Here is a 24,419-nt window from a genome sequence, read left to right as displayed (position 1 = left end):
CCCCTTCTTCCCCTCCCCAATTATAGACCACCTGCTGCCCCCCTTTTATAGACCCCCCCAAAAAAGAGGCAGACAGAGGACGCAGAAACAATCTATCAGGTCTTTGGCGGGTGGCTAGTACCTGGAGAGATGGGGAAGGGGGGAAGGGCAGGGGTCCCCGTGCCCCAGCACTCAGCCCCCCTCCCCAAATGGCCACCTGTTCCCAAATCCGCCCTTCCAGACCCCCAAAATCTCCCCTTCTCCTCCTTGCCCCACCCCTCCTCACTGATGTGTACCCCAATACTTCCCTCATGCCCACTCCCTGGCCCATCTACCCCTTGGTACCCCACTTCCTGCCCCCATCCCCAGAACTGCCCTGCTTCTCTCTCCCGAAAGGAGATCCCCCATACAGGTCACCCCAGCTCCCTACCCCCAAAAGCTGATCCACTGGCTCTCTCCAGCCCCTCAATGGACCTCAAACTCCACCCCCCAAATCTTGCTCCCCCACTTCCCTCTAGCCCTTCCCCACAATTCCTGCCATCCAAACCTGCTTCTCTCCAGACCCCCAAGAGGGGACCCAAAGACCCCCCTCCACAGAGGAGTGTAACCAAATAGCCATCAGATCCCTCAGACCCCAATTTGGGGTGGGGCAACCAGGGCCCGCCCATCCATCCATCCATCCATCCGTCCATAAGGCCATCTGTGTTCTGGGGCTCAGAGGCGGGAGGGGGCGCCCCCACCCACCACCACGGTCTCCCCGGTGATGTAGTGGCGTCGGGGGAGCACAACAAGGAGACGATTCCAGCCTGGGGAGAAGAGACAGGGTGGGCCTGGGGGGAAGGGACTGGGCGGGGGGGGGGTGGATGGATGATTAGAGGGGTGTGGGGGGATGGATGGAGAGGTGTGAATGGGGATGGATGGATGGAGGGAGGGAGGGATGGATGGAGGGAGGGGTGTGTATGGGGATGGATGGAGGAGTAGCTGGATAGAGGGGTGTGTAGGGGATGGATGGATAGAGAGGTGTATATGTGGATGGGTGGATGGATGGATGGATGGATGGATGGATGGATAGACAGAGGGGTGTGAATGGGGATGGATGGAGGGGTGGATGGATGGGTGTGTAGGGGGATGGAGGGATGTATATGGGAATGGATGGATGGATGGATGGATGGATGGATGGATGGATGGATGGATAGACAGAGGGGTGTGAATGGGGATGGATGGAGGGGTGGATGGATGGAGGGAGGGGTGTGTATGGGGATGGATGGATGGATGGATCGATGGATAGAGGGGTGTGTATGGGAATGGATGGATGGAGGGATGTATATGGGGATGGATGGATGGAGGGATGGAGAGGGGTGTGTATGGGGATGGATGGAGACGTAGATGGATAGAGGGGTGTGTAGGGGGATGGATGGATGGAGGGATGCATATGGGGATAGATGGATGGATAGACAGAGGGGTGTGTATGGGGATGGATGGGGGAATGGAGGGAGGGGTGTGGATGAGGATGTATGGAGGACTAGCTGGATAGAGGGATGGATGGATGGATGGGGGGATGGAGGGAGGGGTGTGGATGGGGGGATGGAGGGATGGATAGAGGGGTGTGGATGGGGATGGATAGAGAGATGGATGGGGGGGATGGATGAGTAACTGGATAGAGGGGTGTGTAGGGGGATGGATGGATGGAGGGAGGGGTGTGTAGGAGGATGGATGGAGGATGGAGGGAGGGGTGTGGATGGGGATAGGGATGGATAGAGGGATGGATGGGAGGATGGATGGATGGAGGGATGGAAGGAGGGAGGGGTGTGTAGGGGGATGGATGAAGGGGGGATGAGTAGCTTGATAGAGGGATGTGTAGGGGGATGGATGGAGGGAGGGAGGGGTGTGGATGGAGATAGGGATGGATAGAGGGATGGATGGGGGATGGATGGAGGGAGGGAGGGAGGGGTGTGTAGGGGGATGGATGGATGGAGGGGAGGATGGATGAGTAGCTGGATAGAGGGGTATGTAGGAGGATGGATGGGGGATGGAGGGAGGGGTGTGGTTGGGGATAGGGATGGATAGAGGGATGGATGGGGGGATGGAGGGATGGATGGAGGGAGGGGTGTGTAGGGGGATGTATGGAGGGGGGATGGATGAGTAGCTGGATAGAGGGGTGTGTGGGGGATGGATGGATGGAGGGAGGGGTGTGTAGGAGGATGGATGGGGGATGGAGGGAGGGGTGTGGATGGGGATAGGGATGGATAGAGGGATGGATGGGGGGATGGAGGGATGGATGGAGGGAGGGGTGTGTAGGGGGATGTATGGAGGGGGGATGGATGAGTAGCTGGATAGAGAGGTGTGTGGGGGATGGATGGATGGAGGGAGGGGTGTGTAGGAGGATGGATGGGGGATGGAGGGAGGGGTGTGGTTGGAGATAGGAATGGATATAGGGATGGATGGGGGGATGGAGGGATGGAGGGAGGAAGGGAGGGAAGGGTGTGTAGGGGGATGGATGGAGGGGGGGATGGATGAGTAGCTGGATAGAGGAGTGTGTAGGGGGATGGAGGGAGGGATGTGTAGGAGGATGGATGGGGGATGGAGGGAGGGGTGTGTAGGGGGATGGATGGAGGGGGGATGGATGAGTAACTGGATACAGGGGTGTGTAGGGGGATGGATGGGGGATGGAGGGAGGGGTGTGGATGGGGATAGGGATGGATAGAGGGATGGATGGGGGATGGAGGGATGGAGGGAGGGAGGGGTGTGTAGGAGATGGATGGGGGTGGAGGGAGGGGTATGTAGGGGGATGGATGGAGGAGGGATGGATGAGTAGCTGGATAGAGGGGTGTGTAGGGGGATGGATGGGGGATGGAGGGAGGGGTGTGGATGGGGATAGGGATGGATAGAGGGATGGATGAGTAGCTGGATAGAGGGGTGTGCAGGAGGATGGATGGGGGGATGGAGGGAGGGAGGATGTGTAGGGGGATGGATGGATGGAGGGAGAGGTGTGTAGGAGGATGGATGGGGGATGGAGGGAGGGGTGTGTAGGAGGATGGATGGGGGATGGAGGGAGGGGTGTGGTTGGGGATAGGGATGGATAGAGGGATGGATGGGGGGATGGAGGGATGGAGGGATGGAGGGAGCGAGGGGTGTGTAGGGGGATGGATGGAGGGGGGATGGATGAGTAGCTGGATAGAGAGGTGTGTAGGAGGATGGATGGGGGATGGAGGGAGGGATGTGGTTGGGGATAGGGATGGATAGAGGGATGGATGGAGGGAGGGAGGGAGGGGTGTGTAGGGGGATGGATGAGTAGCTGGATAGAGGGGTGTGTAGGGGGATGGAGGGAGGGAGGGGTGTGTAGGGGGATGGAGGGAGGGAGGGAGGGAGGGGTGTGTAGGGGGATGGATGGGGGATGGAGGGACGGGTGTGGATGGGGATAGGGATGGATAGAGGGATGGATGGGGGGATGGAGGGATGGAGGGAGGGGTGTGTAGGAGGATGGATGGGGGAGGGAGGGACGGGTGTGGATGGGGATAGGGATGGATAGAGGGATGGATGTGGGGATGGAGGGATGGAGGGAGGGGTGTGTAGGAGGATGGATGGGGGAGGGAGGGACGGGTGTGGATGGGGATAGGGATGGATAGAGGGATGGATGGGGGGATGGAGGGATGGAGGGAGGGGTGTGTAGGAGGATGGATGGGGGAGGGAGGGAGGGGTGTGGTTGGGGATAGGGATGGATGGGGGGATGGAGGGGTGTGCAGGAGGATGGATGGGGGGGTGGAGGGAGGGGTGTGGATGGGGATAGGGATGGATAGAGGGATGGATGGGGGGATGGAGGGAGGGAGGGAGGAAGGGAGGGAAGGGTGTGTAGGGGGATGGATGGAGAGGAGGATGGATGAGTAGCTGGATAGAGGGGTGTGTGGGGGATGGATGGATGGATAGAGGGGTGTGCAGGAGGATGGATGGGGATGGAGGGATGGATGGAGGGAGGGGTGTGTAGGGGGATGGATGGAGGGGGGGATGGATGAGTAGCTGGATAGAGGGGTGTGTGGGGGATGGATGGATGGAGGGAGGGGTGTGTAGGAGGATGGATGGGGGATGGAGGGAGGGGTGTGGTTGGGGATAGGGATGGATAGAGGGATGGATGGAGGGATGGAGGGATGGAGGGGTGTGCAGGAGGATGGATGGGGGAGGGAGGGAGGGGTGTGGTTGGGGATAGGGATGGATAGAGGGATGGATGGGGGGATGGAGGGATGGAGGGATGGAGGGAGCGAGGGGTGTGTAGGGGGATGGATGGAAGGGGGGATGGATGAGTAGCTGGATAGAGAGGTGTGTAGGAGGATGGATGGGGGATGGAGGGAGGGATGTGGTTGGGGATAGGGATGGATAGAGGGATGGATGGAGGGAGGGAGGGAGGGAGGGAGGGAGGGGTGTGTAGGGGGATGGATGAGTAGCTGGATAGAGGGGTGTGTAGGGGATGGAGGGAGGGAGGGAGGGGTGTGTAGGGGGATGGATGGGGGATGGAGGAACGGGTGTGGATGGGGATAGGGATGGATAGAGGGATGGATGGGGGGATGGAGGGATGGAGGGAGCGAGGGGTGTGTAGGGGGATGGATGGAGGGGGGGATGGATGAGTAGCTGGATAGAGAGGTGTGTAGGAGGATGGATGGGGGATGGAGGGAGGGATGTGGTTGGGGATAGGGATGGATAGAGGGATGGATGGAGGGAGGGAGGGAGGGGTGTGTAGGGGGATGGATGAGTAGCTGGATAGAGGGGTGTGTAGGGGGATGGAGGGAGGGAGGGGTGTGTAGGGGGATGGATGGGGGATGGAGGGACGGGTGTGGATGGGATAGGGATGGATAGAGGGATGGATGGGGGGATGGAGGGAGGGGTGTGTAGGAGGATGGATGGGGGAGGGAGGGAGGGGTGTGGTTGGGGATAGGGATGGATGGGGGGAGGGAGGGATGGAGGGGTGTGCAGGAGGATGGATGGGGGCGTGGAGGGAGGGAGGATGTGTAGGGGGATGGATGGATGGAGGGAGAGGTGTGTAGGAGGATGGATGGGGGATGGAGGGAGGGGTGTGTAGGAGGATGGATGGGGGATGGAGGGAGGGGTGTGGTTGGGGATAGGGGTGGATAGAGGGATGGATGGGGGGATGGAGGGATGGAGGGAGCGAGGGGTGTGTAGGGGATGGATGGAGGGGGGGGTGGATGAGTAGCTGGATAGAGAGGTGTGTAGGAGGATGGATGGGGGATGGAGGGAGGGATGTGGTTGGGGATAGGGATGGATAGAGGGATGGATGGAGGGAGGGAGGGAGGGTGTGTAGGGGGATGGATGAGTAGCTGGATAGAGGGGTATGTAGGGGGATGGAGGGAGGGAGGGGTGTGTAGGGGATGGAGGGAGGGAGGGAGGGGTGTGTAGGGGGATGGATGGGGGATGGAGGGACGGGTGTGGATGGGGATAGGGATGGATGGGGGAGGGAGGGATGGAGGGGTGTGCAGGAGGATGGATGGGGGCGTGGAGGGAGGGAGGATGTGTAGGGGGATGGATGGATGGAGGGAGAGGTGTGTAGGAGGATGGATGGGGGATGGAAGGAGGGGTGTGTAGGAGGATGGGATGGGGGATGGAGGGAGGGGTGTGGTTGGGGATAGGGGTGGATAGAGGGATGGATGGGGGGATGGAGGGATGGAGGGAGCGAGGGGTGTGTAGGGGGGATGGATGAGTAGCTGGATAGAGGGGTGTGTAGGGGGATGGAGGGAGGGAGGGGTGTGTAGGGGGATGGAGGGAGGGAGGGAGGGGTGTGTAGGGGGATGGATGGGGGATGGAGGGACGGGTGTGGATGGGGATAGGGATGGATAGAGGGATGGATGGGGGGATGGAGGGATGGAGGGAGGGGTGTGTAGGAGGATGGATGGGGGAGGGAGGGAGGGGTGTGGTTGGGGATAGGGATGGATGGGGGGAGGGAGGGATGGAGGGGTGTGCAGGAGGATGGATGGGGGCGTGGAGGGAGAGGCTTGTGGGGAGTTGGGAGACTCTTCACTCTCAGGTTCGTCAACATTTTCTCCTTTACGGCCTCGTCCTTCCACAGCTGGAAGAAAATACAGAGTTGGGGGTCACTGCCCTGCCCCCCAGGTGAGGCCCCTCCCCCATCAGTGCCCCCATCAGGCCCCGCCCTCAGCAGTGCCCCCAGGTGAGGCCCCGCCCGGCACTCATGGCCGAGCTGAGCTTGGTCTGTACAATCCCTGGTGCCAGGCAGTTGACGTGGATGTCGCGGGCGCCAGGGCCTTGGTGAGCCCCGGCAGGGCCGTTTTACTGACGCTGTACAGGCCCAGCACCTGGGGGAGTATCAGCACAGCCAGTCCCTGCCCCTCCGCCAACCCCCCCATCTCCTGCTTGCTCCCCCGCCAGCCCCGCTCCTCCCTACCACCACCCCCGGTCCCACCAGCTACTCCTTGCTGCCTCTGACCACCCACTGCCACCCACGCTGCCTATCCACCCCACCAGCCCCCTCCGTCTGCCCGCCAGCCAACCATCCCCCCAGACACTCCTCTCCATCCCTCCCTAGCTCCCTCCTTTGGGGCCGGGGCGTCTCCCCGGGAAGGGGGAGAACCCAACGAGGCCAATGGAGCCGCCCCTGCACAGAGAGAGGGAATGGGCCAGAGACGAGAGACCTGGTGCCCCCTCATGCCCTCTCCCCCCCCACATGTTCCCCCCACACTCGCACCCCTTTCTTCATGTGGGTCACAACCAGGCTGACCAGCAGCACCAGCGCCATCACAGTCACCTGCAGGGTCAGAATGGGGGGGTTCAGGAGAGGTCCTGATTCTCCCCACACACACAGTGCTGTGCTGCACCCCCCAGACCTCCTCATGCCCCACACTCTGCCCCCCAGCTGCATTTCCCCCTCTCCTCCCTGTGAGCTCCTGTACCACATGGTCACCACTTTTATAGGGCTATGATCAATCCTGGTCGAAGTATGCCTTGGGAGGTTACCCTGTGAAAAGTCATAATCTGCTGAGTATCAGTGTCCTGTTGAAATACGCGTAGCCAAACGATGCAGGAAGTTATGAGATTCCGCTGTCCCGTTGTTACTGTATCATGCTGCGGTTCTGGGGGGAATGGTCCTCGCCTGGTAATTTCCCGAGTGCTGAAAGCGTTTGGGTGAGAGAAACCGTTCGACTTTCAACGTGCTGGGCTTGCTCAAGTCAAGGACCTAGCCTGTGGATTTCACTTTTATTTAATTTCTAGCCAACTCCAACCTTGGTTCTTCATCACTTAATAGTCACTTTAAAATCTTCTGTTCTCTAGTAACTGGACTGGTTTAACTGTTTGACTTAACCAGTTTGTGCAAACCCTAGACTGGAAAATTAAGGGGGTGGGGCGGCCTTTCCACGGTCCAGATTGTCCCCTGGGGAATGGCACACTCCCCCCCTCTGTCCCCCCCCTGCAGCTGCCCCCTCTCCTCCAGTGCCCCTCCCCCATTCCCACAGAGCCCACCTCACCCCATCCCCCTCCTCTGATCTCAGCCCCCCTCTGCCCCACGACTCCCCCTTCTCCACCAACCTCCACTCTCTGCTCTGCCCCCTCCCCCACCTTGTTCCCACGTCCTCGCTGGTGTGGAGCATGCTGCCGAAGAACGGGTTCACGGCCACATTGGAGACCAGGGTGTCGATACCCCTGTGACGCTCCAGGGCCTGGAGAGATGAGACGTGGGGAGGGCAGTTACCGACCGCAATCAGCGCCCCCTGGGCCAGGGGCTGCCCTCCCAGGGCTGGGGAGAGAACCCAGGAGTCCTGGCTCCCAGCCCCCTGCTATAATGACTAGACCCTGCACCCGTCCCTGAGCCAGGCAGAGAACCCAGGAGTCCTGGCTCCCAATCCCTTCCCCCATACCAACCACTAGACTCCACTTTTCCGCCCATGACAGAACCCAGGAGTCCTGGCTCCCAGCCCCCACTTCCATCCCAATGCTGGGCTCACTGTGGTGATTAGGGGGCTGGGGAGTGAGGGGTTCCAGCAGTGCTGGGGGGGCAGGGCTGGGCTAGCAGGGAGCTGCGGGTTGACCATTGAGGAAAACAAGTATTTTAAATGTGTATGGGGAATCTGAGGGCTGTGTGTGTGTGTATCTGTTGTGACGGAGCAGGGAGTGGAGCGGATTGACCTGGGGATGTTGTGTGGGAGTTTTACTGGTGCTGTCGGCATTGATGCTGCATGGTGATGGGATATCAGGGTGATACCTGAGCCCAAGGTGGGGATGGGGCCAGGTGACACCTTCTGCCCGGGAAACTGGACAAAGGCTGGAGGAGGAGCCGGGGGTGAGACTCCTGGAGGGGGTTTCAGTTTGGAGCTGGCTGGGGATACAGAGGGAGGCCCTGCATCAGGGTCTGGGCTCCCCACCCCCAAGATGAACCTGCCTGGGGGGGTCCTGTTTCCTGTACCTACGAGCTCTGTTTGGGACTGTGTTCCTGTCGTCTAATAAACCCTCTGTTTTACTGGGTGGCTGAGAGTCCCGGTGAATCGCAGGAAGTGGGGGGTGCAGGGCCCTGACTCCCCCACACTCCGTGACAACTGGTAGTAGCGGTGGGATGTGCTGCACCCCAGGGATGGTGCTTCCTGCAGTAAGTGACTGGGGAGCAATAAAACGAAGGGGGATTGACGGGGACCAGGCGTGCTGAAGGCTCAGAGAGGAGCGGTTTCGGGGGCGGAGAAGTTACGCTTAACCCCTGGGAGTATGTGACCAGCGAGAAGGACTGTTGCAGTAACGGGGTCCCCCTGGGGACTGCAGCGAGTGGTTCCAGGGGCGGAGCCATCTGCGGCTTGACCCCCGGAGAGAGGTGGTGACCTGGAGAAGGGCTGGCACACTAGGGGTTCCTCCTGGAAACCATGGGGAGCTGAGAGCACACGGGCCTGCGAGTCCACAGCAACTTGGGAGCAGCGGGAAGATGTATAACCATCTCCACAGCTGGTGGAGCTGTGCAGGCAGAGGGGGCTGCGCATTGGGAGGTCCACCAAAGAACAGCTGATTGCCCATTGGAGGAGGAGGATCGCTCAGAGGAGCTGATCCCTGTCCCTGAGGGAAGTAGCCTGGCAGATGCAGCGCCGGCACCGGTGTCTGTCCCGCCTGGGAGGGGTCAGATTGTTGCCGAGGGCATCCCGAGACCCCACCTACCTATGACTAGGGAGGGACTAGAAGCAGCGAGGTGAACCCTGGGGGCACTGTGACCCCCACGCCAGCAGGGGATCCTCACAGCCAAGCTCCCCATCGCTGGAGCTGAGGTGGCTGGAATAGGAGAGGGAGATACAACTGAAAGAGCTGGAGGATCGGGAGAAACAGTGGCAGCATGAACTGGAGCTGGCAAAGTTGAGGAGCAGTGAGCCCCCCTCTGCGGTGAGTGAGGGGGGACCCAGGACTACATGGAGCTTGGATAAGTGCATCCTGTCCCAGCATAAGAAAGGGGAGGACATCGATGAATTCCTGATGGCCTTTGAGACGGCCTGCGAGCTGACAAGGTTGACCCTGCAGACAGGCTCCAGTTTCTCACCCCCTTACTGGATCCCAAAGCCGTGGGGCTGTACAGCCGATTGGAAGGGGTGGAGGCAGGGGACTAGGAACTGTTCAAAAAGGCCCTGCTCTGCGAGTTTGGGGTGACTCCTGAGGCATTCTGGAGTCTGCGTCAAACCCCTGAGGTCACATATCTAGGACTGATCCTCCGAATGGAGGGATATGTCCACAAGTGGGCAGACGGGGCCCAGACGAAGGACCTGGTTAAACTGGTTGTACTGGAGGGGACCAACGGAACATGAGCTGCCATCGCTGTGGCCAGAGAGGCCACATACGAACCAAGCTCAAGGACAGACTGAGCAGACCGAACCCGCACAGGGTTAACTGGGTAGGGACCCAGCCGGAGGAGGGGCCGGCTTCCCAGGCAAGAGGGGCTGGCAGCTTCCCAACTGCTCAGGAGGGAGGAGTTTCCCAGACCAGCTCCTTGGGGGGCTGGATGCTCCAGACTCAAGGTTCTCTGTTTACAGGGTGGGCGCGGGGCTGTCCCTGCGGAGCCAGTGCCTTGTCTCTCTGGAGGTGGATGGGAGGAAGGTCAATGGATACTGGGACAGAGGCGCTGAGGTGACGCTGGCCCGGCCCGAGGTGGTGGCCCCAGATTGGATGGTGGCCAATACCTACCTGACCCTGACAGGTGGGCGGGACCCCATTCAAGGTGCCTGTGGTGAGGGTACATCTGAAATGGGGGGACCAGGAGGGCCCCAAGGATGTGGTGTTGCACCACCATTTGCCCACTGAGGAGTTGATGGGGGGTGACCTGGCAGATTGGCCGGGCAGTCCCCAGACCACCCTAGTTGTGACCCGTAGCCAGAGCCGCTCAGGGGCACTACGCCCTGACATTGGGGAGGGTACCTCACTGGAGGGACAGGACCCTACCCTGGTGGGGAGGGAGCGCCCAGGGACATGGCTCAGGGAGGCTGCAGCTTCAGACCCAGCCGGCGACAGGGAGCAGGCCCCCATCCCCTCCCCAGCCGCTGAGTTCCAGGTCGAGTTGCAGAAAGATCCCTCCTTGTGGAAGCTAAGGGACCTGGCCGACCTCAGTGCAGCACAGACTATGAGGAGAGGTTGCCGGGAGGGGTTCCTGTGGGAGAAGGGATTCCTGTACCGAGAATGGGCTCCCCCAGGGGAAGTGGAGTCGTGGGTGATCCGGAGGCAGCTGGTGGTCCCCCAGAAGTATCGCCGCCAGCTGCTGTGCCGGGCCCATGACATTCCCCTCTCAGGGCACCAGGAATCCAGCGCACCCGGCAGAGGCTGCTACAGAACTTTTACTGGCCCGAGGTCTTTACTACTGTCCAACAGTAAACCAGTAAAACTCCCATGCAACATTACCAGGTCAATACTCCCCACTCCGTCACATATGTGTGTGCGTGTGTCTGTGTGTGTGTGTGTGTTTGTGTGCGTGTTCACACATGAAGGCTTAAAGAAAATAGGTCTTCAGCGAAAAATAGTTTCATAGGCATTTTTTGATAAAGTAGAAAATAAAGCGGATGATGACTGGAAAAATACCAGAAAAGAGAGAGTTTTAAAAGTGCTCTAGTGACAAAAAATGTTTGTGTGCTTCTTTTTAACATAAAGGAATGACATTTTTAGGAAAATAAGGGTTCTGCGTGTTTCAAAAGACTGGTATTAGAGATGAGATTTTTAGAAAAAAGCAAGCATGATGCATTTTTTTAAATAAGAATATCAAATATTGGGGGGGTTAAACAAAGTAAGTGTTCTGCATTTTTAACATTCGTTTATAGAACAAATGGGTTTTATACCTGTAGGTTATTTTGAAGCAGAGTTGGAAAGGTAACCATGTGCGCTTTGAAAGACGCATGCGTGTCTTTTTCTCGAGAAAACCAATGAGACGGGAAGTGAGAGGGAGCAGCCGAGACAAGCGAAAACCTGTCACGGAAAGAGGAAAAACGAAAGGGAGAGAAAGTTTTCAAGCAGCAAGAAAGCCGGGTCGCTGAGCACATGGCAGAGAGAGGTCAGAAGGGCAGCGTACCGGGCCCCACGGCTGGGCCGATCAGAAGCTGTTCTGTAGCGAAATTGGAAAAACGGGGGCACTTTTTTTTTTGCAGGGCAGGGGTATAGTTACCTATATAAGACAAAGCCCCTGATATCGGATGTCTGGTCGCCCTTGTTGGGCTGAAGGAATGAAAAGACAGTCAGTATGCACTGCAAGGTTGGGTAAACGTACGCCAGCCTTCGCTGACGTAGCGTTCGCTGGCTTTTGAAAGCTTGGCCTAAAGGAAAACTGCTGTCAAGAAATCTTTCTAGAAAACAAACACGGAGGCTAACTTCTAAGACAAACTAGCTCGTGTTCCCGCTTCTGACCCAAGCAGTGTATGTCCCCCCCAACACACGCGCCTTTGCTCTTTTCCTTCATGAACGGGTTTTTCAAACCTAACCACGTTAAAGACGTGAAGGTTTAACAAACAAACCAACTTCTAAGCCACCAACCGAAAGGCCATGGGTGTAGATGTGTGTGCGACGTTTATGTAAATTAGGCAAACATCCTTTTTGTGTTTTGTGAAATTACCTCTGGGCATGGGCGTGAAAAATGGCCGAAAGGAAAGTTACATTTAACCTTTATATCCAGCTCCCCTCTTCCCTCTACTTAAAGGAACGTAGTTTTTGAGCCGTGTCCATTTATTGGAAATTAGCTATTGTTGACTTTTGCTGTAAGGAGACATTTGAATTGCAAGTCTGTGACGCCAGTAGACAGGATACCCTTGGGACAGCGCAGAGATTTGGGGGCAAATCCAATAGTCCCAGGGCTTACCCTTCTTATCTGAAGCGGTTACCTGGTGCAGCGAAAACAATTGTTTGGTTAGAAATAAAGCACTTTTATATCGGAGCTAAACACACCTCAGGGAAGCAGTGATGGGCAACAGAGGAACCTGAGGGATAGCTCAGTGGTTTGAGCGTTGGCCTGCTAAACCTAGGGCTATGAGTTCAATCCTCAAGGGGGCTGTTTAGGGAACTGGGGTAAAAATCTGTCTGGGGATTGGTCCTGCTGTGAGCAGGGGGTGGGACTAGATGACCTCCTGAGGTCCCTTCCAACCCTGAGATTCTATGATTCTCTCTGCCCTGACGCCAACCTTTTCTAACTGTACAAAGCACCAGATCCCCACAACCCCCCACACTGATCTGAAGAAATAGCCCCAAGAACCCCCTACCCCAACTTTCCCCGTTAGCGTGTTCTTCCGCTGACGGACGGGTTCTAAGCATATCAACGGTTCACACAGAAAAGCAGCACTGGGCATTCGCAACCGAGGCGACGGAACGACAAGGCCCGTTCCTGGGGCGCAGGGCGGAAGTTGAATGAAATAACAATGTTGGAGCCTTTTCAGACGTTTGGAGGAACCAAACCAAAGCTGTTCTGCGGGTGAGCTGCCAGGCACGAGCCGAAAACCCTCCGCAGGGAAACGTTATTGACCAACGCAGGGAAATGGCACTGGAGATACAAACAGATGTCAATAAACAACTTCATGTTTAAAGCCGCCTGAAGGAGCCTGTTTTGCCTAAACCAATTGCCCAGAACACAAAAAACAACCAACCAACAACTGGCTCTGCCTGTAAATTGCAAAGAAAGCTGCGAAATCCGGGGGACGGTAAAACCCCCACAACCGGGGCTGTTTTTACAGTGACAAGATACAAACTTGCCTTTGCGGCCGCGTGAAATTCGGCTGCGGACGCGGTTGCCTGAAGAAACGGCTCCAAGCACACGCCGACTTTTGGTCACTGTCAAAACCGGCATCTTCTCCGTGTTCTTTTTGCTAAACGCGCCACTTTGACTCATAGCAAATCAAGCGGGTTTTTCATTTTTTAAGGGTTTAACAAGCACAGCAGGCCAGAGGGAAAAGGGAGCTGGCGTGAAGATATTCTCATCCAGGTTACGAGGCATTGTCTCTCCCAGACAAGACAATCAGAAATCGTCAATAAATCAGATTAACCAAAGCATCGGGGCATCGAACACTTGCCGAGATTTTCTAGCAGCACCTGCAAAGCAACAACGGCTTTTGTGTGTTGGTTTATTACATTGTCTGGACACACTAGAGAATTGTTTGCTGTTGTTTTTCTACAACACTTGATGTGGTACTTTTATCCAACAGTGTTTTGAAGCATTGGCCCTAAACTATTCGCTCTGAAAGTATCACACAACCGTCGAATACAAGAGGACCAATGGTTGGAACATGCCTGTTGACTAAAGACAGACACGCCGAATGTCACCCCGCACTGAAACCAAGAGGCCGTCAGTCTGCGAGCGCTACGTTATAACTATCCACGAAAAGGTATTCTACGAGAAATGGCGACTGGTCGCACCAACGTGGCATATTGACCCTACATTGGCGTAGGACCCGGCAAGCTTGGTGGCTATGGATGACCCTCTGGAAAACAATCACAAATCTCACAACAGTATGTACATTTTTTAACTGGCAACCTCACTTGACGTTCGGTGAACTGGAAGAGTCTCCAAAGTCAACATTCATACGTCTGGAAAGAAACCGTTGAGCCAGTCCAAAGCCAGCTGGTTTATGAGGGAAGGCGACATGTTTGCTGCCGTATGAGCTTCCGCTTTCAGTTGGTTGGCCAAAGCCATGGAGAAGTAGTTGACTATGATTAAAAGGAGGCCTCCTGATACAGATAAAACGTACAGGGTCTTCCTTCGTATCGGTAAACGCTGGCTTATTTTGATTTTCCCAGTCCTGAACTGTAGCTGTAGGAAGAACTTTGCTACACAAGCACAGCCGAGGCGAAAGGAAACCCACCACGTTTCCCGGTTGGCCGTAGCGTTGGTGCTGAAATTCAGCGCCGAATGAATAACCACAAAGGCAATGAACCAGCCCGTCTGGTGCCTCAGCCCTTTCGGCGATTCCGCATGAACGGGACCAACGGTCACCAGAAGGGGCATGAAAACGCTCGTGGAAATGCCAGCGCCATCCCTGGGCTCCGGAGGCGAAATGGTTGAGCCGTCGGGTTGAGTTGGTAACACGAGAACTCAACAGCTTTGTGCAGGCAGAGCCGGGCGAGGGACCGAGAGAAGGTGGAAGGAGGCGGAGGAGGAGTGTCTGTGATGGGGGGGGGCGCGCTCTGCAACACACAGCCCCCCTTTGCGGGAACAGGGTGGGGACATAACCTGGGAGGGCAGGATTCCAGTTAGGCCCCGCCCCTTCTACACACCTACTATAGCCCCCCGTCCTCTCCACCTCATTAAAGACCCTTCCCCTGCCCCCATTATACACCCCCGCCCTTCCCCCTTCCGTCCCCTCCCCCTGCAGCCCTGATAGAGACCCCCTGCCCCCTCCTTCCCCTCCCCCATTAGAGACCCCCTGCCCCCTCCTTCCATCCCCTCCCCCTGCAGCCCTGATAGAGACCCCCTGCCCCCTCCTTCCCCTCCTTCATTAGAGACCCCTGCCCCCTCCTTCCCCTCCCCCATTAGACCCCCCACCCTTCCCCTTCTGTACCCTCCCCCTGCAGCCCTGATAGAGACCCCCTGCCCCCTCCTTCCCCTCCTCCATTAGAGGCCCCCTGCCCCCTCCTTCCCCTCCCCATTAGAGACCCCCGCCCTTCCCCCTTCCGTCCCCTCCCCCTGCAGCCCTGATAGAGACCCCCTGCCCCATTACAGACCCCCTGCCCCCTCCTTCCCCTCCCCATTATAGACCCCCCCACACCCTTTCCCCTTCCGTCCCCTCCCCCTGCAGCCCTGATAGAGACCCCCTGCCCCCTCCTTCCCCTCCCCATTACAGACCCCCGCCCCCTCCTTCCCTTCCCCCATTAGAAACCCCCACCCTTCCCCCTTCCGTCCCCTCCCCCTGCAGCCGTGATAGAGACCCCCGTCCCCTCCTTCCCCTCCCCCATTAGAAACCCCCACCCTTCCCCCTTCCGTCCCCTCCCCCTGCAGCCCTGATAGAGACCCCCTGCCCCCTCCTTCCCCTGCCCCATTAGAGACCCCCTGCCCCCTCCTTCCCCTCCCCCTGCAGCCGTGATAGAGACCCCCTGCCCCCTCCTTCCCCTCCCCCATTAGAGACCCCCTGCCCCCTCCTTCCATCCCCTCCCCCTGCAGCCCTGATAGAGACCCCCTGTCCCCTCCTTCCCCTCCTCCATTACAGACCCCCTGCCCCCTCCTTCCCCTCCCCATTAGAGACCCCCGCCCTTCCCCCTTCCGTCCCCTCCCCCTGCAGCCCTGATAGAGACCCCCTGTCCCCTCCTTCCCCTCCCCATTACAGACCCCCTGCCCCCTCCTTCCCCTCCCCCATTAGAAACCCCCGCCCTTCCCCCTTCCATCCCCTCCCCCTGCAGCCCTGATAGAGACCCCCTGCCCCCTCCTTCCCCTCCTCCATTAGAGACCCCCTGCCCCCTCCTTCCCCTCCCCATTAGAGACCCCCGCCCTTCCCCCTTCCGTCCCCTCCCCCTGCAGCCCTGATAGAGACCCCCTGCCCCATTACAGACCCCCTGCCCCCTCCTTCCCCTCCCCATTATAGACCCCCCCCACCCTTTCCCCTTCCGTCCCCTCCCCCTGCAGCCCTGATAGAGACCCCCTGCCCCCTCCTTCCCCTGCCCCCATTAGAGACCCCCTGCCCCCTCCTTCCCCTCCCCCTGCAGCCGTGATAGAGACCCCCGTCCCCTCCTTCCCCTCCCCCATTAGAGACCCCCTGCCCCCTCCTTCCCCTCCCCCTGCAGCCGTGATAGAGACCCCCGTCCCCTCCTTCCCCTCCCCCATTAGAGACCCCTGCCCCTCCCCACAAACGAAGGATGCAGACAGAGGATGCAGCAACAATTTATCAAGTCTAGAACACAGAGAGATGGGGTAAGGGGGGAAATGGCAGGGGGTCCCCGTGCCCCCCAATACTCAGCCCCCCTCCCCACATGGGGTCCATCCCCCCAAATCCACCACCGCAGCATGCCTAAATCTCCCCTTCTTCTCCCACCCCACCGCTGTCCCCCAAAATTGCCCACACCCCTCCTCCCAGATGTGTATCCCAGTACTTCCCTCGTGCTCACTCCCTGCCCCCCATCTACTCCTTGGGTCCCCCCTTCCTTCCCCCATCCCCAAAACTCCCCTGCTTCTCTCTCCCCAAAGGAAACCCCCCATACAGGTCACCCCAGCACCCTGCCCCCCAAAAGCTGATCCACTGGCTCTCTCCAGTCCCCCCCAAATCTTGCTCTCCCACTTCCCTTTAGTGCCACCAACAATTCCTGCCACCCAAACCTGCTTCTCTCCCAGACCCCCCCCCCGAGGAGTGCACCCCAATAGCCAATGAGGGCTCGCCCATCCATCCGTCCATCAGGCCATCTGTGTTCTGGGGCTCAGAGGCGGGAGGGGGCGCCCCCGCCCACCACCACGGTCTCCCCAGTGATGTAGCTTGCGTCGGGGGAGCACAAGAAGGAGACAATCCCAGCACAGTCAGACGGGACCCCCATCCTGGGGAGAAGAGACAGGGTGAGCCCGGGGGGAGGTGACTGGGGGGGGGCGTGTGGATGGATGGAGGGGTGTGTATGGGGGTGGATGGATGGATGGATGGATGGATGGGGAGGTGGATGGAGGGATGGATGGAGGGAGGGGTAGATGGATGGAGGGAGGGGTGTGTACAGGGATGGATGGATAGATGGAGGGAGGTGTATGGGGATGGATGGATGGGTGTGTGTGTATGGGGATGGATGGATGGAGGGAGGGGTGGATTGATGGATGGAGGGGTGCATATGGGGATGGATGGAGGGATGGAGAGGTGGATGGATGGAGAGAGGGGTGTGTATGAGGATGGAGGGAGGGGTGGATGGATGGATGGATGGAGGGAGGGAGGGAGGGAGGGAGGGCTGTGTATGGGGATGGATGGATGGGGGGATGGAGGGATGGAGGGAGGGAGGGGTGTGTATGGGGATGGATGGAGGGGTGTGTACAGGGATGGACGGATAGATGGAGGGAGGTGTATGGGGATGGATGGATGGAGGGAGGGGAGGGGTGGATTGATGGATGGAGGGGTGCATATGGGGATGGATGGATGGGGGGATGGAGGGATGGATGGAGGGAGGGGTGTGTATGGGGATGGATGGAGGGGTGTGTACGGGGATGGACGGATAGATGGAGGGAGGTGTATGGGGATGGATGGATGGAGGGAGGAAGGGGTGGATTGATGGATGGAGGGATGGATGGAGAGGTGGATGGATGGAGAGGGGGTGTGTATGGGGATGGAGGGATGGATGGATGGAGGGGTGGATGGATGGAGAGGGGTGTGTATGGGGATGGGGGGATGGATGGAGAGGTAGATGGATGGAGAGAGGGGTGTGTATGGGGATGGAGGGATGGATGGAGAGGTGGATGGATGGAGAGAGGGGTGTGTATGGGGATGGATGGATGGAGGGAGGAAGGGGTGGATGGATGGATGGAGGGATGGATGGAGAGGTGGATGGATGGAGAGAAGGGTGTGTATGGGGATGGATGGAGGGGTGTGTACAGGGATGGACGGATAGATGGAGGGAGGTGTATGGGGATGGATGGATGGAGGGAGGGGAGGGGTGGATTGATGGATGGAGGGGTGGATGGAGAGGTGGATGGATGGAGAGGTGGATGGATGGAGAGAGGGGTGTGTATGGGGATGGAGGGATGGATGGATGGAGGGGTGGATGGATGGAGAGGGGTGTGTATGGGGATGGGGGGATGGATGGAGAGGTGGATGGATGGAGAGAGGGGTGTGTATGGGGATGGAGGGATGGATGGAGAGGTGGATGGATGGAGAGAGGGGTGTGTATGGGGATGGATGGATGGAGGGAGGAAGGGGTGGATGGATGGATGGAGAGGTGGATGGATGGAGAGAAGGGTGTGTATGGGGATGGATGGATGGAGGGAGGAAGGGGTGGATGGAGGGATGGATGGAGAGGTGGATGGATGGAGAGAAGGGTGTGTATGGGGATGGAGGGATGGATGGAGAGGTGGATGGATGGAGGGAGGGGTGTGTATGGGGATGGGGGGATGGATGGAGAGGTGGATGGATGGAGAGAGGGGTGTGTATGGGGATGGATGGATGGAGGGAGGAAGGGATGGATGGATGGAGGGATGGATAGAGAGGTGGAGGGATGGAGAGAAGGGTGTGTATGGGGATGGGGGAATGGATGGAGAGGTGGATGGATGGAGAGAGGGGTGTGTATGGGGATGGAGGGATGGATGGATGGAGGGGTGGATGGATGGAGAGGGGTGTGTATGGGGATGGGGGGATGGATGGAGAGGTGGATGGATGGAGGGAGGGGTGTGTATGGGGATGGGGGGATGGATGGAGAGGTGGATGGATGGAGGGAGGGGTGTGTATGGGGATGGGGGGATGGATGGAGAGGTGGATGGATGGAGAGGTGGATGGATGGAAGGAGGGGTGTGTATGGGGATGGAGGGATGGATGGAGAGGTGGATGGATGGAGAGAAGGGTGTGTATGGGGATGGAGGGATGGATGGAGGGGTGGATGGATGGAGGGAGGGGTGTGTATGGGGATGGAGGGATGGATGGAGAGGTGGATGGATGGAGAGAGGGGTGTGTATGGGGATGGAGGGATGGATGGAGAGGTGGATGGATGGAGAGAGGGGTGTGTATGGGGATGGAGGGATGGATGGAGAGGTGGATGGATGGAGGGAGGGGTGTGTATGGGGATGGAGGGATGGATGGAGAGGTGGATGGATGGAGAGAGGGGTGTGTATGGGGATGGAGGGATGGATGGAGAGGTGGATGGATGGAGAGAGGGGTGTGTATGGGGATGGAGGGATGGATGGAGAGGTGGATGGATGGAGAGAGGGGTGTGTATGGGGATGGATGGAGGGGTGTGTACGGGGATGGACGGATAGATGGAGGGAGGTGTATGGGGATGGATGGATGGAGGGAGGAAGGGGTGGATTGATGGATGGAGGGATGGATGGAGAGGTGGATGGATGGAGAGGGGGTGTGTATGGGGATGGAGGGATGGATGGATGGAGGGGTGGATGGATGGAGAGGGGTGTGTATGGGGATGGGGGGATGGATGGAGAGGTAGATGGATGGAGAGAGGGGTGTGTATGGGGATGGAGGGATGGATGGAGAGGTGGATGGATGGAGAGAGGGGTGTGTATGGGGATGGATGGATGGAGGGAGGAAGGGGTGGATGGATGGATGGAGGGATGGATGGAGAGGTGGATGGATGGAGAGAAGGGTGTGTATGGGGATGGATGGAGGGGGTGTGTACAGGGATGGACGGATAGATGGAGGGAGGTGTATGGGGATGGATGGATGGAGGGAGGGGAGGGGTGGATTGATGGATGGAGGGGTGGATGGAGAGGTGGATGGATGGAGAGGTGGATGGATGGAGAGAGGGGTGTGTATGGGGATGGAGGGATGGATGGATGGAGGGGTGGATGGATGGAGAGGGGTGTGTATGGGGATGGGGGGATGGATGGAGAGGTGGATGGATGGAGAGAGGGGTGTGTATGGGGATGGAGGGATGGATGGAGAGGTGGATGGATGGAGAGAGGGGTGTGTATGGGGATGGATGGATGGAGGGAGGAAGGGGTGGATGGATGGATGGAGAGGTGGATGGATGGAGAGAAGGGTGTGTATGGGGATGGATGGATGGAGGGAGGAAGGGGTGGATGGAGGGATGGATGGAGAGGTGGATGGATGGAGAGAAGGGTGTGTATGGGGATGGAGGGATGGATGGAGAGGTGGATGGATGGAGGGAGGGGTGTGTATGGGGATGGGGGGATGGATGGAGAGGTGGATGGATGGAGAGAGGGGTGTGTATGGGGATGGATGGATGGAGGGAGGAAGGGATGGATGGATGGAGGGATGGATAGAGAGGTGGAGGGATGGAGAGAAGGGTGTGTATGGGGATGGGGGAATGGATGGAGAGGTGGATGGATGGAGAGAGGGGTGTGTATGGGGATGGAGGGATGGATGGATGGAGGGGTGGATGGATGGAGAGGGGTGTGTATGGGGATGGGGGGATGGATGGAGAGGTGGATGGATGGAGGGAGGGGTGTGTATGGGGATGGGGGGATGGATGGAGAGGTGGATGGATGGAGGGAGGGGTGTGTATGGGGATGGGGGGATGGATGGAGAGGTGATGGATGGAGAGGTGGATGGATGGGAGGGAGGGGGTGTGTATGGGGATGGAGGGATGGATGGAGAGGTGGATGGATGGAGAGAAGGGTGTGTATGGGGATGGAGGGATGGATGGAGGGGTGGATGGATGGAGGGAGGGGTGTGTATGGGTGGAGGGATGGTGGAGAGGTGGATGGATGGAGAGAGGGGTGTGTTGGGGATGGAGGGTGGTGGGAGGTGTGGATGGAGGGAGGGGGTGTGTATGGGGATGGGGTGGTGGGTGGTGGTGGATGGAGGGTGGTGGGAGGGGTGGTGGGATGGGGTGGAGGGGTGGGGTGTGATGGGGTGGGGTTGGTGGGTGGATGGTGGAGAGGGGGTGTGTATGGGAGGGGGTGGGTGGGTGGTGGGTGGATGGAGGTGGTTGGTGTGGAGGGGGGTGTGGATGGGTGGGATGGATGGAGGAGGGTGGATGGTGGAGGGGGTGTGTATGGGGATGGTGGGATGGATGGAGAGGTGGATGGACGGAGAGAGGGGTGTGTATGGGGATGGAGGGATGGATGGAGAGGTGGATGGACGGAGAGAGGGGTGTGTATGGGGATGGAGGGATGGATGGAGAGGTGGATGGATGGAGAGAGGGGTGTGTATGGGGATGGAGGGATGGATGGAGAGGTGGATGTATGGAGGGAGGGGTGTGTATGGGGTTGGAGGGATGGATGGAGGGGTGGATGGATGGAGAGAGGGGTGTGTTGGGGATGGGGGGATGGATGGAGAGGTGGATGGATGGAGAGAGGGGTGTGTATGGGGATGGGGGGATGGATGGAGAGGTGGATGGATGGAGAGAGGGGTGTGTATGGGGTGGAGGGATGGATGGAGGGGTGGATGGATGGAGAGAGGGGTGTGTATGGGGATGGAGGGATGGATGGAGAGGTGGATGGATGGAGGGAGGGGTGTGTATGGGGATGGGGGGATGGATGGAGAGGTGGATGGATGGAGAGAGGGGTGTGTATGGGGATGGGGGGATGAGGGGAGGGGTGGGATGGATGGGTGAGAGGGGTGTGTATGGGGATGGTGGGATGGATGGAGAGGTGGATGGATGGAGAGGGTGGATGGATGGGAGAGGGGTGTGTATGGGGATGGGGGGTGGATGGAGGGGTGGATGGATGGATGAGAGGGGTGTGTATGGGATGGAGGATGGATGGAGAGAGGGGTGTGTATGGGGATGGAGGGATGGATGAGGGGTGGATGGATGGAGAGAGGGGTGTGTATGGGGATGGGGGGATGAGGGGAGGGGTGGATGGATGGGAGAGGGGTGTGTATGGGATGGAGGGAGAGGTGGATGGATGGAGAGAGGGGTGTGTATGGGGTGGGAGGGATGGATGGAGGGGTGGATGGATGGAGAGAGGGGTGTGTATGGGGATGGAGGGATGGTGGAGAGGTGGATGGGATGGACAGAAGGGTGTGTATGGGGGATGGAGGGATGGATGGAGGGGTGGATGGATGGAGAGAGGGGTGTGTATGGGGATGGAGGGGTGGATGGAGAGGTGGATGGATGGAGGGAGGGGTGTGTATGGGGATGGAGGGGTGGATGGAGGGATGGATGGAGGGGTGGATGGATGGAGAGAGCGGTGTGTATGGGGATGGGGGGATGAGGGGAGGGCTGTGTGGAGGACTGGAGGACGTTGGTACCTTTGCAGTTTCAGGTTCTTCATCATTTTCTCCTTTACGGCCTCCTCCTTCCACAGCTGGAAGAAAAAACAGAGTTGGGGGTCACTGCCCTGCCCCCCAGGTGAGGCTCCCGCCCCCATCAGTGCCCCCCCCCGTGAGGCCCTCCCCCCCCGCACTCACGGCAGAGCTGAAGTTGGTCTGTATGATCCCCGGTGCCAGGCAGTTGATGCGGATGTTGCGGGCGCCGAGCTCGGGCGCCAGGACCTTGGTGAGTCCCAGCAGGGCCGTTTTACTGACGCTGTACGGGCCCAGCGCCTGGGTAGGGAGGGGGGGGGATCAGCACGGCCAGTCCCTGCCCCGCCCCCGCCAGCCCCCCCGCCCCGCCTCCCCGCCCCTCTGCCAGCCCCCCCGCCCCGCCTCCCCGCCCCTCTGCCAGCCACCCCGTCTCCTGCCTGCTCCCCCGCCAGCCCCTACCCCTCTGACCCAATAGCCAGCCCCACTCCTCCCTACCACCCCCCCGCCCTGCCTGCCCCACAGCAACCGCCCCTGGTCCCCGCCAGCCACCCCACGCTCCCCTGCGCCAGGCCCGGGGGCATCTCACCGGGATGGGGGAGAACCCGGCGATGGAAGAGACGAGGACGATGGAGCCGCCCCTGTGCAGAGAAAAGGAATGAGCCAGAGACCTGCTGCCCCCCAGGCTCCCCCCTTCCTTGTTCCCCCTCCCCCATATGTCCCCTCATCGCCCCTCCCCCCCTGGGTCCCCTCCCCCCCCTTCATCGCCCCTCCCCCCCGGGTCCCGTCCCCGTGTGTCCCCATCCCCTCCCCCGCTCATCCATTCTTCCTCATCGCCCCCCCCGGTCTCCCCCCTCGTTCCCCCTCCTCCCAGGTCCCCCCGCACTCACCCCCGTTTCTCCATGTGGGGCACGACCAGGCCAACCAGCAATGCTGTTGCTGTCACATTGATCTGCAGGATCTGAAGCGAGGGATCAGGGGGAGTCCGGGTTCTGCCCCCCGCATGCCCCATGCCCTCCCACTCCACAGTCTGCCCCCCAGCTGCACCCAGGGCCATTTCCCCTCCCCACCCCGTCGTCTGTGCCCCCCAGCTGTCCCCTCTCATGCAATGACCCTCCTCCCACCCCTCTGACCCTCAGCTTCTCTCCCCCTCTCCCCCCTGACCCCCAGCTGCCCCTAACTCCCACTACATCCCCTAGTCTCCCAACCCCACTCTGAGCCCAGCCCCTCTCCCCCACCAAACCCCACTTTCTGCTCTGTCCCCATCCCCCACCTTGTTCCACACGTCCTCGCTGGCCTCGAGAGTGTTGCCGAAGAACGGGTTCACGGCCGCATTGGAGACCAGGATGTCGATACCCCCATGACGCTCTAGGGCCTGGAGAGATGAGACATGGGGGGACCGGTTACTGACCGTGATCGGCGCCCCCAGGGCCAGGGAGAGAACCCAGGATCCAGGCTCCCAGCTCCCCCCCGCAGTAACCACTAGACCCCACTCCCCCTCCCAGAGCCGGGGACAGAACCCAGGTGTCCGGGCTCCCAGCCCCCCCCGGCTGTAACCACTAGACCCCACTCCCCTCCCAGAGCCGGGGACAGAACCCAGGCATCCGGGCTCCCAGCTCCCCCCGCCCCCCCGCTGTAACCACTAGACCCCACTCCCCTCCCAGAGCCGGAGAGAACCCAGGCGTCCGGGCTCACCGTGGCAACCAGGCGCTCCCGGTCGGCGGCTCTGCCCACGTGACACACGGTCCCGGACACGCTGAGGCTCTGGGCACGGAGCTCGGCCACGGCTCGGTCCACGTTACTCTGCTTCCGGCTGCTTAGCACCACGTGGGCCCCATCCTGCGCCAGGCGCCGGGCGACAGCGAACCCGATCCTGAGGGGAAGAGCGGGGTGGGGAGTGGGGTCACCGGTGGGGCTGGGAGGATCCCAGGGGCTGTGTGTCGGGAGTGGGGGGCACCGGTGGGGCTGGGGGGGATCCGGGGGGTTGTGGGTTGGGAGTGGGAGCACCGGCGGGGCTGGGGGGGGATCCGGGGGGGTTGTGGGTTGGGAGTGGGGGCACCGGTGGGGCTGGGAGGGATCCAGGCGGTTGTGGGTTGGGAGTGGGGGGCACCGAAGGGGCTGGGGGGAATCCAGGGGGTTGTGGGTCAGGAGTAGGGGCACCATTGGGACTGGGGGGGG

General features: G+C 59.6%; 1 protein-coding gene and 1 pseudogene across 1 annotated transcript; both read right to left on the bottom strand.

The window, feature by feature from the left end:
• Positions 1-520: 520 nt before the first annotated feature.
• On the bottom strand, positions 521-13,267 carry LOC135975462 (dehydrogenase/reductase SDR family member 4-like; annotated as a pseudogene).
• A 3,005-nt stretch (positions 13,268-16,272) lies between these two features.
• On the bottom strand, positions 16,273-24,419 carry LOC101953306 (dehydrogenase/reductase SDR family member 4-like). Its single transcript, XM_065565315.1, has 7 exons — positions 23,937-24,419; positions 23,515-23,616; positions 23,132-23,202; positions 22,831-22,882; positions 22,410-22,544; positions 22,251-22,306; positions 16,273-16,933 (listed from the first exon to the last, which is right to left on the bottom strand). Exons 1-7 carry the CDS (start codon positions 24,402-24,404, stop codon positions 16,819-16,821), a joined length of 999 nt encoding a protein of 332 aa, XP_065421387.1. The 5' UTR covers positions 24,405-24,419; the 3' UTR covers positions 16,273-16,818.

Source organism: Chrysemys picta, chromosome 13 (genome assembly GCF_011386835.1).
Source record: "Chrysemys picta bellii isolate R12L10 chromosome 13, ASM1138683v2, whole genome shotgun sequence".
NCBI lineage: Eukaryota > Metazoa > Chordata > Testudines > Emydidae > Chrysemys > Chrysemys picta.
Note: the sequence above shows the minus strand (reverse complement) of the source record. Positions and strands in the feature narration are given on the sequence as shown.

Coding starts and splice junctions, on each gene's coding strand:
- LOC101953306 (XM_065565315.1), bottom strand. CDS start 24,404: ATGGTGCCCCTACTCCTGACCCACAACCCCCTGGATTCCCCCCAGCCC. Junction 22,883..23,131: donor CCCCACATGGAGAAACGGGG/GTGAGTGCGGGG, acceptor TTCTCTGCACAG/GGGCGGCTCCATCGTCCTCG. Junction 22,545..22,830: donor CCGGGTTCTCCCCCATCCCG/GTGAGATGCCCC, acceptor CTCCCTACCCAG/GCGCTGGGCCCGTACAGCGT.